The 17,772-nt window shown below is 35.3% G+C and overlaps 1 protein-coding gene across 1 annotated transcript in view; it reads left to right on the forward strand.

Moving 5' to 3' along the window:
* LOC129220619 (ankyrin repeat domain-containing protein 17-like) overlaps nucleotides 1-17,772 on the forward strand; it is a 195,540-nt gene that overhangs the window by 164,888 nt on the left and 12,880 nt on the right. Inside the window, 2 exon segments of the mRNA XM_054855048.1 lie at nucleotides 457-687; nucleotides 16,205-16,371. Coding sequence (XP_054711023.1) covers nucleotides 457-687; nucleotides 16,205-16,371 — 398 coding nt within the window.

Genomic DNA, 17,772 nt, shown 5'->3' on the forward strand with positions numbered 1-17,772 from the left:
CCGGACCTTCCACAAAGTTCGGCTGTTGCCATTTTTCGGGTTTTAATCGGACACGATTGTCTAAATGCCCACTTATTTAAAATTTGACTCAAGGATTCACCAGCTTGCAGCCTATTTGATTCTGGACTTTTAATGAACAGCTTGCATTTGGACACTGCATTGCACTTAAAGATTTTAATTATGTTGTCCAAAAATATTGGGATGCCAGAAGGTGATAAGTATTAGTGCGTGGCATTTGTAAAAATTAATATTGGTTGTATTCAAAATTAAAATCAGTATTAGATCAACTATCAGTTTCAGTAATACATCTAATTGGAATAGAATAACAAAAATAATAGACTGTGTTAGAAATTTCATTTTCAAATGAAGTTTTCAGAAAAAAAAAGTATTCAAGCTCAGCATTCTTGTTACAGTTTTGTGGTCGCCGGAAACTAATGTTTAATTTCCAATGTTTAGATGAGGGATCTCCTATGGCTGCCATGTCTCCCACTGCCTCTCCACAAGGAAGTAACTTGCCATCTCCGACTGGCATGAATCTTCAAGAGAATCACAGTGTTAATGGGCCCATGGGTGAGGATCGCAAATTACCAAGGCCGATTGGTATGGAGCGAGCTCAACGAAAAAATCCTATGTTTGGAGGTGTGTCTGACATTGCTGGAATCTGGTCCTTTAGCTCATCAGGCAGATGTAAATAATTATTGTTTCATTTTTTCTTTCTTTTCTCTTTTATTTATTTTTATTGTTAGAGGAAATCTGCCTGATTAAAGTTTAAGGCATGTGATTATTAACATTTTATAATTTGTTTCTCTCTCCCTTTTCTCTCTCTTTCTCTCATTCACCCAAATCCTGAATTCATTTTTTTTTACTAACAAACTAATGGTCCTTTAATTTGATTTTATTTTGTTAAACCTACTGAGTCATCACTATGATCCAATGTAATGATGAATCAGAATGTCAGTTTTTTAAAATATGTTTTGTAGGAGTTCTATATTTCTTACCGTTAAAACAACTCAGGTATTGTTTTAGCTTAACTAATGTTTATAAAGTTAAAAGTAATCTTTATTTGTGTTCTTTTCAGATATTATTGCCAAGATTTTCATAGAAAAGTGAAAATCTAAAATTCTTTTTGTTGTTGCAAATAATCAGTGATAGGGTCTTAGTTATGGAATATCAACTAATGTTGTTACCAGAACTGTTTAACTTTTTTTTCATGTTTTGTGTGTAAGAGCATATGTACTGAAGGTAGTATCTTATAGAAGAAAAAATTTATTTTAAATATTTTTTGAACCATATTAGCATTCCCCCCCCCCCCCCCTTTATTTTGACTTCCACAAACCTTGAATATCAAGGTAAGTAAAAAATTATTATCTTGAAGAGACTTAAAAAAACAAAGAGGTGGGTGGAGGGGGGCATAACGAAATATAGTAATATTAAATTAAGTAATAAGTAAAGTATAAGTTATAGTAATAAGTAAATTAAAAAATAGAAGCGAAAAGGAAAATTTGTGAGTTTCACACATACTAGGTGAAAGCTACAAATTTTGCTGATTAAAAAAGCAAAATGAAACAATTGAAAGACTAAACAATATTTACTTAATAGTATAAAAGAATGATACACAATCTTTTTCTGCCAGAGGGTCGCACCTCATACAGTGGCGTAGCTAGGAGGGGGCGGTCCGTCCCAGGCGGCACTTTTTGGGAGGCGGCACTTTCATATTTTTGATGTGAAGGAATATAATGCATTGTTTTTCTTGTGTACATCTCAGCATTATATTGTTAGTTTTTTCTCTTCCTTGATCTGAAGCTACAGTTTGATGGCGGTGTCACATTTTTCGGGAAGAGCAACCGAACCTTCCTATCCCTTAACGTCACCAAACAGCTCAAAAGTGCAATTTTAGGCTTTGAGTCTCGAAACATTTCCAAGGGATAACGCCCACTCCATCCCTTTACATCTCATCTTTTAACCTAATATTGAGTTTTTTAAATTTCAATATTGACAAATTTTTGAGGGTGGGCAAGCCCTGACCCTTCCTGTAACGTGATTAAAGATAGTCTAATATGTGTATTAAGGACGAAAATAGCTTAAAGTTGGGATTTTGAAACTTAAATGTCAGAAAAATAATAAGGTAGGGATCCCAAATGTGCACGAAATCACCTAACATCATCCTAGTTGGCTCCAAATTTCGTTTTTAGAAATTTCTGACTGAAGACTGCAAAGCCTTCTTTTCTCAACAAAACAACGTTCTCAAACAACGGCTGAAATCACGTTTTTAGGACTTCATTTTCAAAACATTTCATAGGGAAACGGGAAAACCATCTGACCTCCCAATATTTTTGGAAAAAGTTGGAGACTTATTCCGTCAAAGATAGCCAACAAATGCGTTTTTGAAACTTTGGCATCGGAAAATTTCTAGAGAGCTTCCGAATGTTCCCTATTCTCTTTAACGTCATCAAAGATAGACTAAAATTGATTTCAACCTTGAGAATATTTCGGGAGGAAAATCCAGTCTTTGTTGGATTCAGGGAAGGCCCTTACACCACTAGATATATCCTACATTTAAGTGTGTTTCAGTTTAGTTGAAAAGCTTTCCGGATAGCGCCGCTGAACCTTCCCCAATATCTTCACGTATCCAAAGGTAGCCTAAAAATGTTTTTTTAAGATTTCAATTTCGACAAATTTCCTTGAGAAGTCCCAACCCCCCTAATATCACCAAAGAAAGCATAAAACTGATTTCAATTAAAAGGAAAAAAAATCTGGAGGAAACTCAAAGTCTCTTTTCTAGAAGCGTTACCAAAAATTGCTTAAAACTCTGAACTTTGACTTAACTTTTGGAATTTTTCGGTGGGCCTCTGAATTCCTTTTTTGACTTCTGCAAGAAAAATAAGAAGGTAATTTTTTTTTCTATTTTCTTCTTTATTAAAACACTTTTGACTCTTAAATATATTAACTATTTCTCATCAAAAAGGTGGCAAATTGAGGAACCGCCCTGGGCAGCAGAAAGCGTAGCTACGCCACTGACCTCATATTAAAATCATTTCCACAAGCCAAAACACAAATAAAATTTTAAAACATTTCATTCTTTTTTAAATAACATGGGAAAATATGGAAAAGGAAAGTAAATTACATATCAATGATTGTTATCAATTACTTGATGCTTATTTTATTAAATGCCACTGTTTTTCAGAAACCAGTTTCTGAATATCTGGCTCCAAATTTGTGACATTTTCACTAATTACTTTTGGATATGTTACATGGATCAAAACTGTGGGACACACAGATCAGCTTCGCAGGCCATAGGTTGAACACCAATGGTGCAAAACATTGAGTCACATAAAAAATATAAATTAAGTTAGTTTATTCAAAAATATATCAATACCATCATCATTATTTATAATACTAGAAAATTGCCCATCAAGATATGATGGGTGAAATTACTTCTACATTAGAACAAAGCAATTTTCTGTTTAGTGATATTTTAATGGTTGAAATTTTAACCCTAACTCCAGTGGACTACACTCCAGTAGATAGCTTTCATTGTTGACCACTTTTTTGTTTCTTCATTCCCTTGAAATGAGTCTTACCAGTAAAACATTTAAGTTACCTGATCCAGTTCAGCCTTGTCACAATAAAGCCTTTCCCTGCCTTTTAAACAATTACCAAAACATGTTGTCAAATTATTATGCCATGGCGCAAGTTTCATTGTTAGTTACTTCAGGAGCGTTACTCAATAATCATTGGCTATTATTGTATATGAGGATTGTCAGTATTCAGTCTTGTGTATTGAAAAAACTCTGAATTCAATTGAAAATGAAGACTTCAATATTTGTTTAGCTGCTGTGCATCATGATCGTAATTAATTTTTGTTATAAGTTAAATTGCTGAAACTAGTGGGCCTTGGGATAATGTTAAAATAAAAACCGTAGTTGAATTTTATTCAAAGATTTAATATTTAAAATGTGCGTGGACAGCCTTCTGTGAGAGTCAACGGTACCTTGCAACATTTGGATTAGTATGTTGAGAGTAAACATATTCCCTCTTAGCGAACAATGCAACTAGTTAACTTAATTTTATTTAAATTTCAAAAGCCTGCATGATTCAAGAATGCAACTGATTTAGTCTGTATTCATTGTAAATGCTCTGAAGCTGTGTGTAATCTCCAGAGCCTTGGTAGATACTAATCTCTTATAGAACTTACTGATAATTCTAAACTCTGTCCTTCACTATAAGAATGTTGTGTCTCTTTGTGAACATCCTTCATCAATATTTTTATTTCTGGTGCAGGGCTACCACTAACGATTAAAATGGTGACTAAAGCTACTATTTTGAAGCAAAAGCAAATGTGGCGTCTATTTTAGCCAAGATATGGGCAAAAATGACAATTTTACCATCATTTGTAACAAAAAAAAAAGCTAATTTCACTGAAAAAAAATTACTAAAATACATAAAAATCTCTATTTTGTACTTCCTTTTACAAAAAAGGAAGTATTGTATTTGCAAAAAAATTTCCACTCAAAAATCGGCCTTAATTTCCCAATTTTCTCACCCTCGAATGAATGTTGAGTTTTTTTTTCAACCCGACCACACGTGGATATATGCCTAGGAATGTACAGACACGCAAAATATCCATTTTGATGACCTCCGAGTTAATTACAAGAAATTTTCTTGGGACGTCCATGTGTATGTATCTCCCGTAACTCAAAAACATATGTCCTAGAAAGTTGAAATTTGGTATGTAGACTATGTAGACGCCTAGTGGGGTCTAGTTGTGTACCTTCCCTTTCGGGTGCATTCAAATACTCCTAAAGGGATCTTTTGCTCCTTTTTAGGGGGGAATTCATTGGTAATTTCGATGTAAATTCAAGTTCTGTTATAATTTATCGGACACTTGGCGATATATCGCCAGTCTTTTGGTTGCCAAGTTGGCGACAAATTTGGCGGATTTTTTTTTGGTTTCAATTTGGCCACTGTTGGTGATATTTAGAGAGTAAACAATAGAATCACATTAAAATTGCCAATAATGGGGAAATGACATTAAATTGGAGTAAAAGGAAGTCATGTGATGCACACATCAGCTCATTTTCTTCTTTTTTCCCAGGGTGAGAACTCTAAAATCCACTATAAAGTTTATCCATACTTTTCAGGAAAAAAACTGGATTGCTTTACCATGTTTGATTACTCATTTATTTATTTACATTTTGAAAATAAGCATTTTAAAAAGCATGAAAATGAAATGTAATAAAAATAATCCTGATCATAAATGTGTGACGTTCAGGTTTTTGTGTGACAATTTTTGTTTTTGTCATCGTGATTTTTGAAATGGATTCGTTTTTGCGATGGCTACTTTTTATATAAGTTGATTGATTTCTCAACAAGTTTGTTTCTTCTACTGCTATTTTTTTAAATGCTGTTTGCATTCTAAGTAAATGTCATTGAAAGTTTGGTCTTTAATTTCTTGTAGCCTTATATCTCTCATTCAGGAAAAACTAGTGTTATTTTCCAAGCAATCAGAAATGTCGCATAAGGCGGCATTCTTAGCACTTCTTATGCAAGCCTTTTAACATTATCCTTAGTTAAAAGTCAGACAATGAAATTATCCCAGAATGTGTCAGTCAATTATCCCAGAAAGCAATCCATGATTGCTTCTTCTGAAAACAATTTTGAAAAAATTGATTTATTTTCTTTGGTAATTCTCAAAAACCTGTTTCCAGAACCAAGTGAAATTATGCTTACAATGTTACGAATTTTCCACCATTTATTTTTTTAAAAAAAAGTGAAATTAAAGTGATGCGATAGTACAGGGCCGCATAATTGTGCATCTTTTTTCCTCCAAGATAGGCCCGGCTCCTGGGGTAGAAGGCTGCCTAAGGCAGCAAATTTTGAGGTTGAAGCTTTTTTTTTTTTAAAGCATGAATATCTGCTCCAGCACCATAAGAGAAAGAGATTCACTGCTTCAATGGAAAATATGAAACATAACAATTTAGAGTGTGTACCAGTGCTTGGATATGCAAAACATAGTTTGGACTTTAACTAGAAATTCATTTTAATTTTAGAGGCGGCAATTTGCGTGATTTAGGTCTTTTAGGTCTTAAAGTATTAATTTCAGTTTCAGTGCCATAAGATGCACCACTTTAATGTTAAAGATATTTTAAACCTTTAAAGATACCCAGTGGCGGATGGGACAGCATGAACCGGCGCTGGCATTTACAAGACAACCGGCCCCTTAATTAAGACTTGCTTCTTGAAGAGGAGACTCACCCCCCCCCCCCTCCCTTAAGTTTTTACAGATGTAAAAGAGAGAGCGGATACAGCTTCTAGTTTTAGGAGGAAGTCGCCATTAGAATCTGATGACTCAAATTAGGAGAATTGCATTTACGAATGTGCAGAAAATGAGTTAATAATGCGAACAATTGCGCTGTAAAAAATGTAATATTCGAGCAGATGATGAGGGGGGGTTCGGGGGTACTCCCCCGGAAAGCTCTCGAAATTATAGCTTCAAAAGCGTATTGTTAGACTATTTTTAGATATCTTGGGCGATGTTTGCGGGAGCGGGTATTAGAAAAATCCCCTCAAACGTTTTTCAAAATCAGAGTTTTAAAACGTATGCGCAAGCTATGTTCGGAAACACTAGAGGGGAGGGGGGGGGCGAGAGGGGATTCACGGCCCAAAACGTCAATTTAGGTGCAATTGACGCTCTTTGGGGGGGGGGAGGGCTATGTTTTTTTGCAATTGAAGTTCTTCAACAAGTTTGTTAGCGATAAATTACCCCCCCCCCCCAAGTCAGTGTTTGAAAGTCTTATGTGCAATAACTATTGTGTGTGTGTGAAGAGAAGGAACTTTTCACGCGATATCGCATGAAAACAAAAATGTATAATTTTAATGAACGTCTTTAGACGATCTTTGGCAATGTTAATGAGAGCAAAGATCCGCTGCTCCCCCCTCCCTCGAATTTTTTTTTTTTTAAATTTGTTTTCTTCAAAATGCATTCTAGATGATCTTAGGTAATGTTAGGGAGAAGAGACTCAAGGGTACTCTCCAGGAATTTTTTCGAAATTGAAATCTGAAGAAAGGGATTGTAGGTTATCTTTGATAATATAAAGAGGACCGACAATTCTTCGAAATTAAAGCTTAAAAAAAAACGTTATTTTCGTTGACTTTCAATGACGTGAGGGAGAGGAGTTTTCGGTAGATGGTGCGGAACATTGAGAAGGAATAGATGGAGAGAGTGCAACCCTACTATCCCGATACGGCAGCAGCACCTTATGACCTTCGACCGCCGCACCCAGCCGTGCGGGGGGCCCGCTACGCGGACCCCCCGGGTGGTGGAACCTAAGGCCTACGGCTAAGAGGTGGGGTGTGTGCGGAGAAAAGCACCTTATGACCTGGAGAGCTATTTCGAGTTGACCGTAACCGTTAAAGAAGTTTTCATTAGCTGAAGCCATGCATGATAACAACCATTAACTGTAGAAGGGAAAAATTAGATTTATTGTAATAGTGCAGTATTCTAACATTGTAAACTGTGAAGAAAAAGTCACACCAGGAGGTCCATTAACTTTTCACTAGTATGTATGATTGTTTTTAGTTTCTAAATAAAGAAAAAATAACATATATATGCATTCAACAAGTACATATTCCACAGTTGCCTATAATTTTTAAACTTTTGTACTTATTTTACCTATGAAAGTAATAAAACATTGTATATCTTGAGTGCAAATAACATTTTAGTTCCATAAAAGCACTTTTTACTTACTTAGTAATTATTTTAACGGCTCTCAAGCATTTTGTGTACTCTTGCTTTTTGGCGAGTAGCTTCTCGCAAAGCTATTGTTAACAGCAGATGCGCGAGAAAAAAAATTTGCTATTTTTATGCTTCAATTTAAGTACTAGTATGCCTGCGTATGAAATCATTTCAAACGTTGATTACAATACACATGAATCCATAAATTTTCAGTCAATAACAGAACACTTTAAACATATATTTGTACATGCCCGTCATTTCAAGGAATAAACATTGAAATACATGAAAAATGCAATTACATTATCAGGGGCCAGTCCAGAATATTTTTCTCGCTATCTATTTTTGTGAAAGTATTGCATCATTCTATTTTTGTGGAAGTTTTTTTTATTTTATCAGCATTGTTTTTGTGAACTTTTAGATTCAAGAGAAGTAGAACAAGTGAAATTTTAGTTTGAAAAGTGTAAATGTCATCTAGTATTATTTTTAACAGGTTTCGTGTTTTGGGGGGGGGGGGGAGCTAAAAACCTAAGAAGTACCAAAAATACCATTGTAATTTCAGCTTAATGGGCTATGTACTATGTACAATATTGGAAATTATGAGAAAAACGGTGCCCCAAAACATGTTGAAAGATTGCGATAATATTGCATAAATACACTTTGGCAAGAAACAACTAAAAGTTAGTTAAAATACTACAAAAAGGTTGCTATTTAAGCGATTGTTCATATAAACTTGCTTAGAATTTTATTTTATGAGTAAATTTTGTTTTAAACAGGGAAACAAATTTTATATTTCAAAATGTGAATTTTTGTGAAATTTTCGATGTTTTTGTGAAGCTACCTGATTTTATTACTTGATTTTTGTGGAAGTACCGATTTCAAAACAAGATTTTTGTGAAGGTACCGAAAAATGGTAGCAAAATAAGCCTGTATTGGGCCCTGATTATATTTTAAAATCCGGGAAGAAGTGGGGAGAGGGAGTCTGAATGATAGGCCTGTATTTGTATCCGTTATTTACTTATTTATTTACACTGCTCAAAACAATTAGGGGAGCACATGGTTTTAACAGAATTGCGCAAAGATGTCTACCAATAAGTAACATAAAATGAATCCTCCATAAATTACAGCCTGCCAATAAACGGAAGAAGAAAACTTTATATGCAAATCAAAGTTCATGACGTCACAAACCAGAAAAAGAAGATAAGGCCAGAAATCGGGATGTTGCAGACACGTCTGTTTTATTGCCGTAACTGTGAGATTTGATTGTGCAGTCTTTCTGTTTTTGAGACAAGCTTAAGAGAATGTCTGAACAACGTGATTTACCTGAATCCATGGCATGGCGTGTCATAGGCCGACTGGAATCAGGCCAAACACAACGGAGTGTCGCGGACGCTGTTGGAGTCGCCAGAAGTGTTGTTGCAAGACTGTGGAATCGATTCCAAGAAACAGGAAATGTCAGACGTCGACCAGGGCAAGGTCGGCCACGCGCCACTACAGCAACTGATGACCGGTATATACGGTTAACAGCCCGTCGAAACAGAACAGAGAATGCTACTCAGCTGCAAAGACAGTTGTTCTTGGCAACAGGACGAAGGGTGTCCAGCCAAACAGTACGTAATAGGCTTCATGGGGGAGGGCTCTATGCACGTAGGCCAATGGTCTGCATTCCGTTGACCCCACGCCACCGTGCGGCCCGAAGAAGATGGGCTGCTGAACATCGATATTGGCAGCAACATGATTGGAGCCAAGTGCTGTTTACAGACGAGTCCCGATTCAGTCTGGAATGTGACACTCGACGCGTTCTGGTATGGCGGGAGAGGGGCACCCGAAATAACCCCGCATTCGCTCGTGAAAGGTCACAATACAGACGAGCTGGTTGGATGGTATGGGGTGGAATCAGCACAGGCGGACGTACGGACCTGCATATCATTCGGAATGGCACTTTGACGGGCCGCAGGTATGCAGACGAGATACTGCGATCTCATGTCATCCCTTACGCTGGAGCCATTGGCGATTCCTTTATTTTCCAGGATGATAATGCCAGACCACATAGAGCTCGTCTGGTGGAGAACATGCTTGAAGCTGAAACAATACAACGTATGGAATGGTCAGCGTGCTCTCCTGACCTGAATCCAATTGAGCATGTTTGGGACATGCTCGGACGACGCATTGCTGTGCGGCCAAGGCCGCCTGTGACTGTCCCAGACTTGGAGATTGCACTTCTTGAGGAATGGAACAATATTCCCCAAAGTCTGATCGATAACCTCATCGCATCCATGGCAAACAGGTGTGCAGCAGTCTTAGCTGTTCGAGGAGACCACACGGCCTATTAAAACTCATGCATCATGTCAATTCAGAGCCTTTTTTTTATCGTTTACATGCAACCAAATTGTTGCCCTAAATCATCTTTTCATGTTTTTCCCATATTTTCAAATAATTAAAGCTTAATTTCACATTGTTTTATTTTTTTTTCTCTGTATTACACATGGATACGCGTGTACTACCCATTTTATGCCAATACGCGGCTGTATCGCACGGTTTTCTTGATTTTTTTGCTTGCTCCCCTAATTGTTTTGAGCAGTGTATTATTAAGGGATAAAGGAGTTGGAGCCAGAGTTTGTCATTTTTGCTACAACTCTGCAGCTCTGATTTGTAGCCCCGACTTCATAATAAATGCCGTCGCATCGTCTGAAAAATATTTAATGCCAAAAGAGCGATTGCGTGCCAAAACGCGACAACTTCCCAGCCAAACAAGTCACCTGACCTGGGAAACATTTGGTCCCGAGCTTATTTCACTGAGACATTTGCTATGGCTCCCTCCATTAGTATACCTTCTCAATGGTTCGCAATTGAAGCCCATAAAACGAAATACGAAATTTAAGACGACTTTTAGTGATCCTGGCTTGCGTGTTGGGCACGCTCCAATGAAAAATTTTCGAAGTTAGCTTTTAAAACCCAGTTTTTGACGATCCTTGTTAATGTTAGTGGGTAAAACTGTTCGGAGACTTTTCTTCGGTAATTTTTCGAAATTTGAATTTTAAAACGCAGTTGTAGATGGTATTCGCTGATGTTATCAGGGGTCGGGGGATCTTCTTAAAAATCCTTTCGGAAATGAAGACCTAAAAAAAGAATTTCAGACCATCTTTGGTGATACAAGGGGGAGGTCCGATGACCTATGAAAGTTTTCTAAATGGAAGTCCTAAAGAGGAAATTTTAAATGATTTTTAAGGATGGGGTGGGAGGCATTTCTGCAGGATTTGGGTGAACACTCTTCTAAAAGCTTTTCGAATTTGTAGTCCTAAATATGAATTGTAGGCCGACTTTGATAACGGTAGGCGATAGGAGAAGGAACTGGGTTTTCAATTTCCAACCAAATGTTTGTACTTGTTTGAAGTTTAAACGTTTGGGATTTGTTAAAATTATCTTTTAACATTTTGGACTGATGGGGTATTTTTCAGTGACACCGTAGGTCTTCTTTTCCCAACTTTATTTTATTTTAAATATCATGCCTCCAGCTATAATCTCTTGATGAAGTTTTAGCTTACTTTCGTTTTGTACATTCAAACACTTGGTATTCATTACAATATTTTAAATCTCCCTAACTGCATTTTAACCTTTTGTCTATTTAAAACATGCTTTGGCGGCCCCTATGTAACTGTCATGATTATTTATCTATACATTTATTGCATAAGGGGGAACTTGTCATGGATTTGTACTATATACTGAATACTTATTTTCGTTGAAAAAAATATTCAAAATTTGTCAGAATGACTCGAAAAATTTCAGTTGCCTTTAGTTAGGTAAATTATATTAAAGAAATTTAGGAACATCCTAAATAATATTCAAAGGTTTAATTGTTTAATATTCAAGAGGTGCATTTTCTTTGAAAATTTTGCTGAAAAAATACTTTTGTCACTGGAATTCCACTTGGCATTTTATTACTACTATTCATTATTATTTTTTAAATACTGAGAAAGTTTTCTCTTTTTTTTATCACTAAATTAAAATTGGCAGCCTCAATTCTACGCCTCGACTGGCGACGGCCCAGCCTTTACGTCTTCATTGTCCCCTACAGCTGTTAGGGCCTTAGAAAATCCTCGACATTTACGCAACAAAGTTATGTTACTGCTGATGAATTTACAGACACACAGTAAAACATCTTACTAATCATAGCATAAGTTTATAGAGTTCTTTTTTTTTAATTTTGTAATCATTACTTTTCTTGCAACGATTCTCTTATAAGTCGTTTAGAAATATACCGGATTATTATGATATTTTCAGAGACATTTAAATAGTACAAAAGAAAGAAGAAAAAGGAAAAGAATAGAAAAATCATTTATTACTATTTTTTTTCTATTTAATTCAAAAATTCAATGCGGCCCAAACACAGGCGGCCCACCGGGCTTTTCCCGGCTGCCCGCCGGCCCCATCCGCCACTGAAGATACCAGTGCTTGGCTATGCAAAACCCAGTTTGGAATTAAAAACTCACTTTATTTTAAGCTTTTTGCTATTTTTGTTTTAATAATATATTATTATTTTGCATTATAGTTGAGTCCCGACTTATGCGAAAGATGCATTCCAAGACCCCTCGTGTAAGTCGAAATTTCGCGTTGTAGAAAAAGGTGTATGCTATTTTTTAAAAAACATACCAATTTGTTTTAGACACTTATAAATACCTCTCAAACTGCTTTAAACAATTCCTCAACTTTACATTAGTTTCCCACCCAAAGAACCAAACTTTTTCTGTATTTTAAAAGAAAAAAAATATGTCTGCTTTGTTCAAAATAAAATACTGTGAAAATGCACAAAATGATTGATCACTAGGAGAGAGAGACATAAAATAATACAGCACGGAACATACAGTATGTAGTAATAATAAAACGCTGCACTATAATAGTCAGGGTTGCCAGATTTAAGAACAGTCAATTCGGGACAAGCTTCTAGGAGGGAAAGCGGGGGGGGGGGGATCTTTTAGAGTTTGAGAGTAATTACTGTATATAGTGTATTTTCAAGGTGTGCTTTCTGACGTAGAACGTCTCTTCATGATAAATCTGGAAAATTCAATCGTAAAAAGAGCATTAAACCTTTCAAAATGTCGCCGATCAAAATATACATAAAAATCGTTTTCATTGTGATTTGCAACGCATGCGCAGAGATATATTTCCAACATTATTCCAGTGTTGCCAGATGGTCAAATCCAGATTTCCCCAATTCCCTTCCAACTTCTCCCCAAAAAGCTATGTTTTCTACCAAAATTCCCCAAATGCAAAAATTATTTTTCCACTAATATTTTCATAAAATGAATTGACTTCCTCTAATATTTTTCTCTTGAAGTTTTTTTTTTTCCCAAATAGCCAAATTTTCTTATAAAATTCCCCAACTTCTTTTTTCTTCACATTTTCGCTTTCTATGCTTCTCGCTACTAATAATAAAGCTGAAAGTCTCTGTCTGGATATCTCTGTGTCCGGATCTCTTTCTGTCTGTTAGGACCTTTAACACGCATATAGCGCCAAGACCGTTCGGCTGATTTTCATGAAATTTGGCAAAGAATTAGTTTGTAGCATGGGGGTGTGCACCTTTAAGTGATTTTTTGAAAATTTGATTTTGTTCCTTTTTTATTCCAATTTTAAGAACATTTTCCCGAGCAAAATTATCTTAAGATGCACGAGTAAAATTACCAAGTTATAATAACGTGGAACCAGGGTTGGCCAGATTGGACCCAATGGGGTTTTTTGAAAAAACCCATTTAAAAAAAACCCAATATTTAGCCCACTTTTGGGTTTTTTAAAAATTTTGAAGTTTTTAGAAAAAATTGATTAATTTAAAATACTTTCACAATTTAAATTTATTTTTTATTTGTTCTTTACCATAGACAATGGACATAAAAAAAGAATTTTGAACTTAAATAGCATTTCTTAACTCTTGACGGCATTTAAAAAATACTTCAAAGGTTTTAAATAAATATATTTAACTTTTCTTTAACTGAAAAATAACTCAAATTATCTTGACTTAGTCCTGTCACGTCTGATTTTCTCAATATTTGTAGATTGTACAGAGGAAACTACTCTAGCCAAAAGGCTTTCATGTTAATAATTTTCTGCAAACCAACACGTCACAAATCTCAAATAAACAAGGTATATTTTTTAGAAATTAACAGGTTTCTCAAACGGTTAGACAGAAAACAGAATAGGATGTACAGTATTTTCAATATCTTACGAAAAAGTTTAATATTTCTTACTCTGTATACAGAAATAGAAAAACAGGCAACATAAAGTTCAAAGAAGTGTCTTGATTAAACTGGAATTCAGTAAAAAGGAATTTAAACTACTTGAGGTTCTACAGTAGTTTCGCTTAACAAAATGAAATACAATAAAGTAAAATGCAAAAAAAAAAAAGTAATTAAAAACAAACAAATGAACAATAGATTTTATCACTCAAGAAGTAAATTTGCCTTAACTGTTGGTAAAAATGGAAACTATAAAAAATCTGAAACTTTCTTCGGTTTTGTCGTCTTTTATACTTTTCTTCAGAAAACGCTGAATTTTAACTGTTTTCCAGCTTTTTTTTTACCCCAAGACAATTTTTGTGCTTTTATCAATATACTTACGCTACAATATGCTACAAGTACTCCACACTTTCCCTAAAAAAAGACAAAAAAAACTCACATTTCTTTTTAAAAACCCAGTTATAGTGGGGTTTTTTTGGGTTTTATTTAAAAAAACCCTGGGTCCGTGGGCAAGCCAATTGGCGAGAAATTCATCATGCATTATTTGTAAATATACAGGGAGACCAAAAGACCTTTTGATTTTCTACTACGGGCAAAGCTGTGCGAGTGCCACTAGTCATAAATACAAGCGCCTGACTGAGAGATAAGAAATAACCAAATTTTTTTTTTCTACTCGCATTTGCTACTCTGCTTCTGTATGTACATTTAAATTATGATTTTTGTATATATTTATCCAAGAACACTCTTCATCACACTTATTTTTACCTGTTTCTCGTATCAACTAGTTACTCACGCAGAACATTAATGCGAATTCCATAGCATAATATTCCACATAATGCGAAATGTGAATTCCATAAAAGCTAACCCAACGCTGTTTGATACAATGTTCTCACTACTTCTTGACGCGAATTTAAATACGAAAAAAAATCTTTTTTCCCCAGGTTTTCTCCAAGAAAAAAAATTTTCCCCCAAAGAATTCCCCTCAAAACCCATTTCCCCAAAATTTACCCAGAGAGCACTAGATTTCCCCAAAATGGGGAAATTTCCCTCAATCTGGCAACACTGCGAGCAAGGAGGGAAGCAATCATTCGGCTCCGCTTGGTCTGCCGCCAAAACGAAAATAATGTCTGACAGTATAAAATGTTAGAATATCAGTACAGTAGACCCTCGTGTTACGCAGGTTTATTTTATTTCGATTTTACTTGGATGCGGCAATGCAAACAAATAAAATTTTTCCTCTTTCGAAATCCAAACTCTTAAAGATTGCAGATTACGCATAATCAACTGCATTTTGGCGTGCTTATTATGGAGCTTGGTCCACTGGAGACATTTAATGCGATTGGTTCCAGAGCTCTTTCCAGAAGTAAAGTTATTAAACTCATACAGTTCAGAACTCACTGGAAGAAGAGCTTTTAGGAGCGACAGAGGAGGCCAAAACCAATGATGACATCGGTGACGCACAAACGTTCACATTGAAAATTTTGAGCCATTACTAAACAACCGAAATGATCTTTCTGATTTGTTAGTGAAGGAAGATTCTATAATGGAAATGACGCAAGTGATCATGGATGAGTTAATGCTCTGAAATTGAGAAAATGCACTTTTTTTCAATGTTTCTTTCCCTTTTTTTTCATAAGAGTTGAATTATTTTGGAATATTTTCCCCTTGTATAAGTTGATCACCTCCCTCCCCCCCCCCACCTTAACATTAAATTTTTACAGAGATTTTCTTTTCTCTCAGTAGTTTTTTTTCCTTTTTTTTTTGTAAATTTCATACTCAAATGGGGGATAAGATGACCGGCACTAAGTGCCATTTGCTTATCTATCTAACAGTTTCCGGTAAAGTAAATAAGTTTAGAATGATCTCAAGTTTTAAACTTTGTTTGAAGAGAAGGTTCTACTTTTATTCGAAATAAATGGCAAGACATTGTGCGTTATTATTGAATGAATCTTTTTTCTTTCCCTTTTTCTATATCAGCTAGTAGGGATTAAATTGAAATTGTTGATACAAAATGTCAGCATTTTAACAGAAACATTGCAAAATTATTCAATTTCATGGGTGTGAAATCTTGGGCTTGAACAAATGTTTTATATTGTTTTCAGCTGTCATTTTAATTTTGAAAATGCACTTTTTTTTGTGCCTGTGTATATATATGATGACTCGTTGTGTTTGGTATGTAATCATTATTCAACATCGTAGCCATTAACATTATCTTTTAAACTAAATAGAATTTCTTATTGTTCAGCTGAAATTCCTGTTTCTGGTGACTGGATTCATAACATGCAAGGTTCTTTGCCTGCAATGCCTCAGGAAGAAGCTAGCATACCACCTTCTTTGCACAATTTTAGTGGAAACCGGTATCCTGACATGCTGACTTTGGAAAATAATCATCCAATAGATCAGACATTTCAGGTATGTACATGAACCAAACTTTATAACCATCATGTATTTTCATTTAGGTCAAATCAAACAATGTGATGCACATAGGAAATGAATCTTTCAAAGAAACAAATACACTGAAAAGCTAATGTATGCATTGTATGCTGTAGTTGGGTGGGGGGGGGGACAACTCACCTTGGGGTATAAGGGGACTCTCCTAAAGAAAAGGTGGTTTGAAACAAATTTATATTTGCATTATTTTTACAGTAAAAAACAAATAGTTCAGGAGATGCTCCCTCTTTCCCATTACAGCACTGAGTGTATATTTGGTGATCCAAATGCCTGTAGACTTCCTTAATACCTTATAACTGTTGGACTGTTTGCAATAAAACGATGTGGTTTGCACAAAAATGCTTGGAAATATTAGGAATTTTTTTCTAAAGTAAAAAAAAAAATGTGTATTTCATTACTTTTTTCACCAAAAGATGGCATTAGAGGTAACTAATAGAATAATATTATAATACAGTTCATTTTGATCAATAAAAGTGTTTCAATACAATAGCTATTCAATGTGCTTTTTATCATTAAGAATTAGTCGTCAGACAATAGAAAGCACCTAGTGTTAAAAATCATTTTAGAGGGCTTATTTCAACAGGGCCAAACAAGTTCACCGATCTCTATACACACGTGAATTTCAAAAACCCCACAACCTGAAATCACATGGTGCATTATTCAGATACAATGGTGCTATTCATACAGAAAATATTGACAAGGATTTGGCTGTCTCCAAATGTCAACCTCAGATGTGTTGTAATAGGAGTACCTATATTCGGTGGTGCACCATTGTGCATAAAAGTTATTGAACGAAGTTCTTGCAAGTAAGAGGTGAATTTTTAAATAATTTTTTTTATTGTTCAACTGTGACTCAAAAAATTTGAAATGCGTCACCATGAAGCTCTTTGAAGGAAAAAAAGGTTCTGAATTTAACTTTAGTGCCACTCTTTGGTCAAAATCAAAAATGTAACTAATGCAAAATATGATTTTCGTGATAACAGAGTGGCAGAGGAAGAGATGTTAAGATAAAAAAACATTTATTGGTTTATGTTACATTCAAAACTAAAAGGTGAGCTCATTGAGCTGATTAATAAACTTAAATTATATATCTGATCCGGCATGACATCAATCACACCATTTCTCCGTCGACTATCAAACCAATCGAACTAATTTCCAACTCTAGAGTCCTTACATATAACCGTAGAAAACAGCTACGCCATCTAGGCAATTTACATTTTGTTGTTCTTTGCATTTTCAGTTCAAATACTGTCATTCGGCCCTATCGGCATGTGTCGAATTTTCGATAACTGGAATTTTTTCGCATTCCCTGCAACTTCGACTTATTGAAGTTTCACTGTATTTGCATTCCCACTATATATT

Source organism: Uloborus diversus, chromosome 4 (assembly GCF_026930045.1).
Source record: "Uloborus diversus isolate 005 chromosome 4, Udiv.v.3.1, whole genome shotgun sequence".
Classification (NCBI taxonomy): domain Eukaryota; kingdom Metazoa; phylum Arthropoda; class Arachnida; order Araneae; family Uloboridae; genus Uloborus; species Uloborus diversus.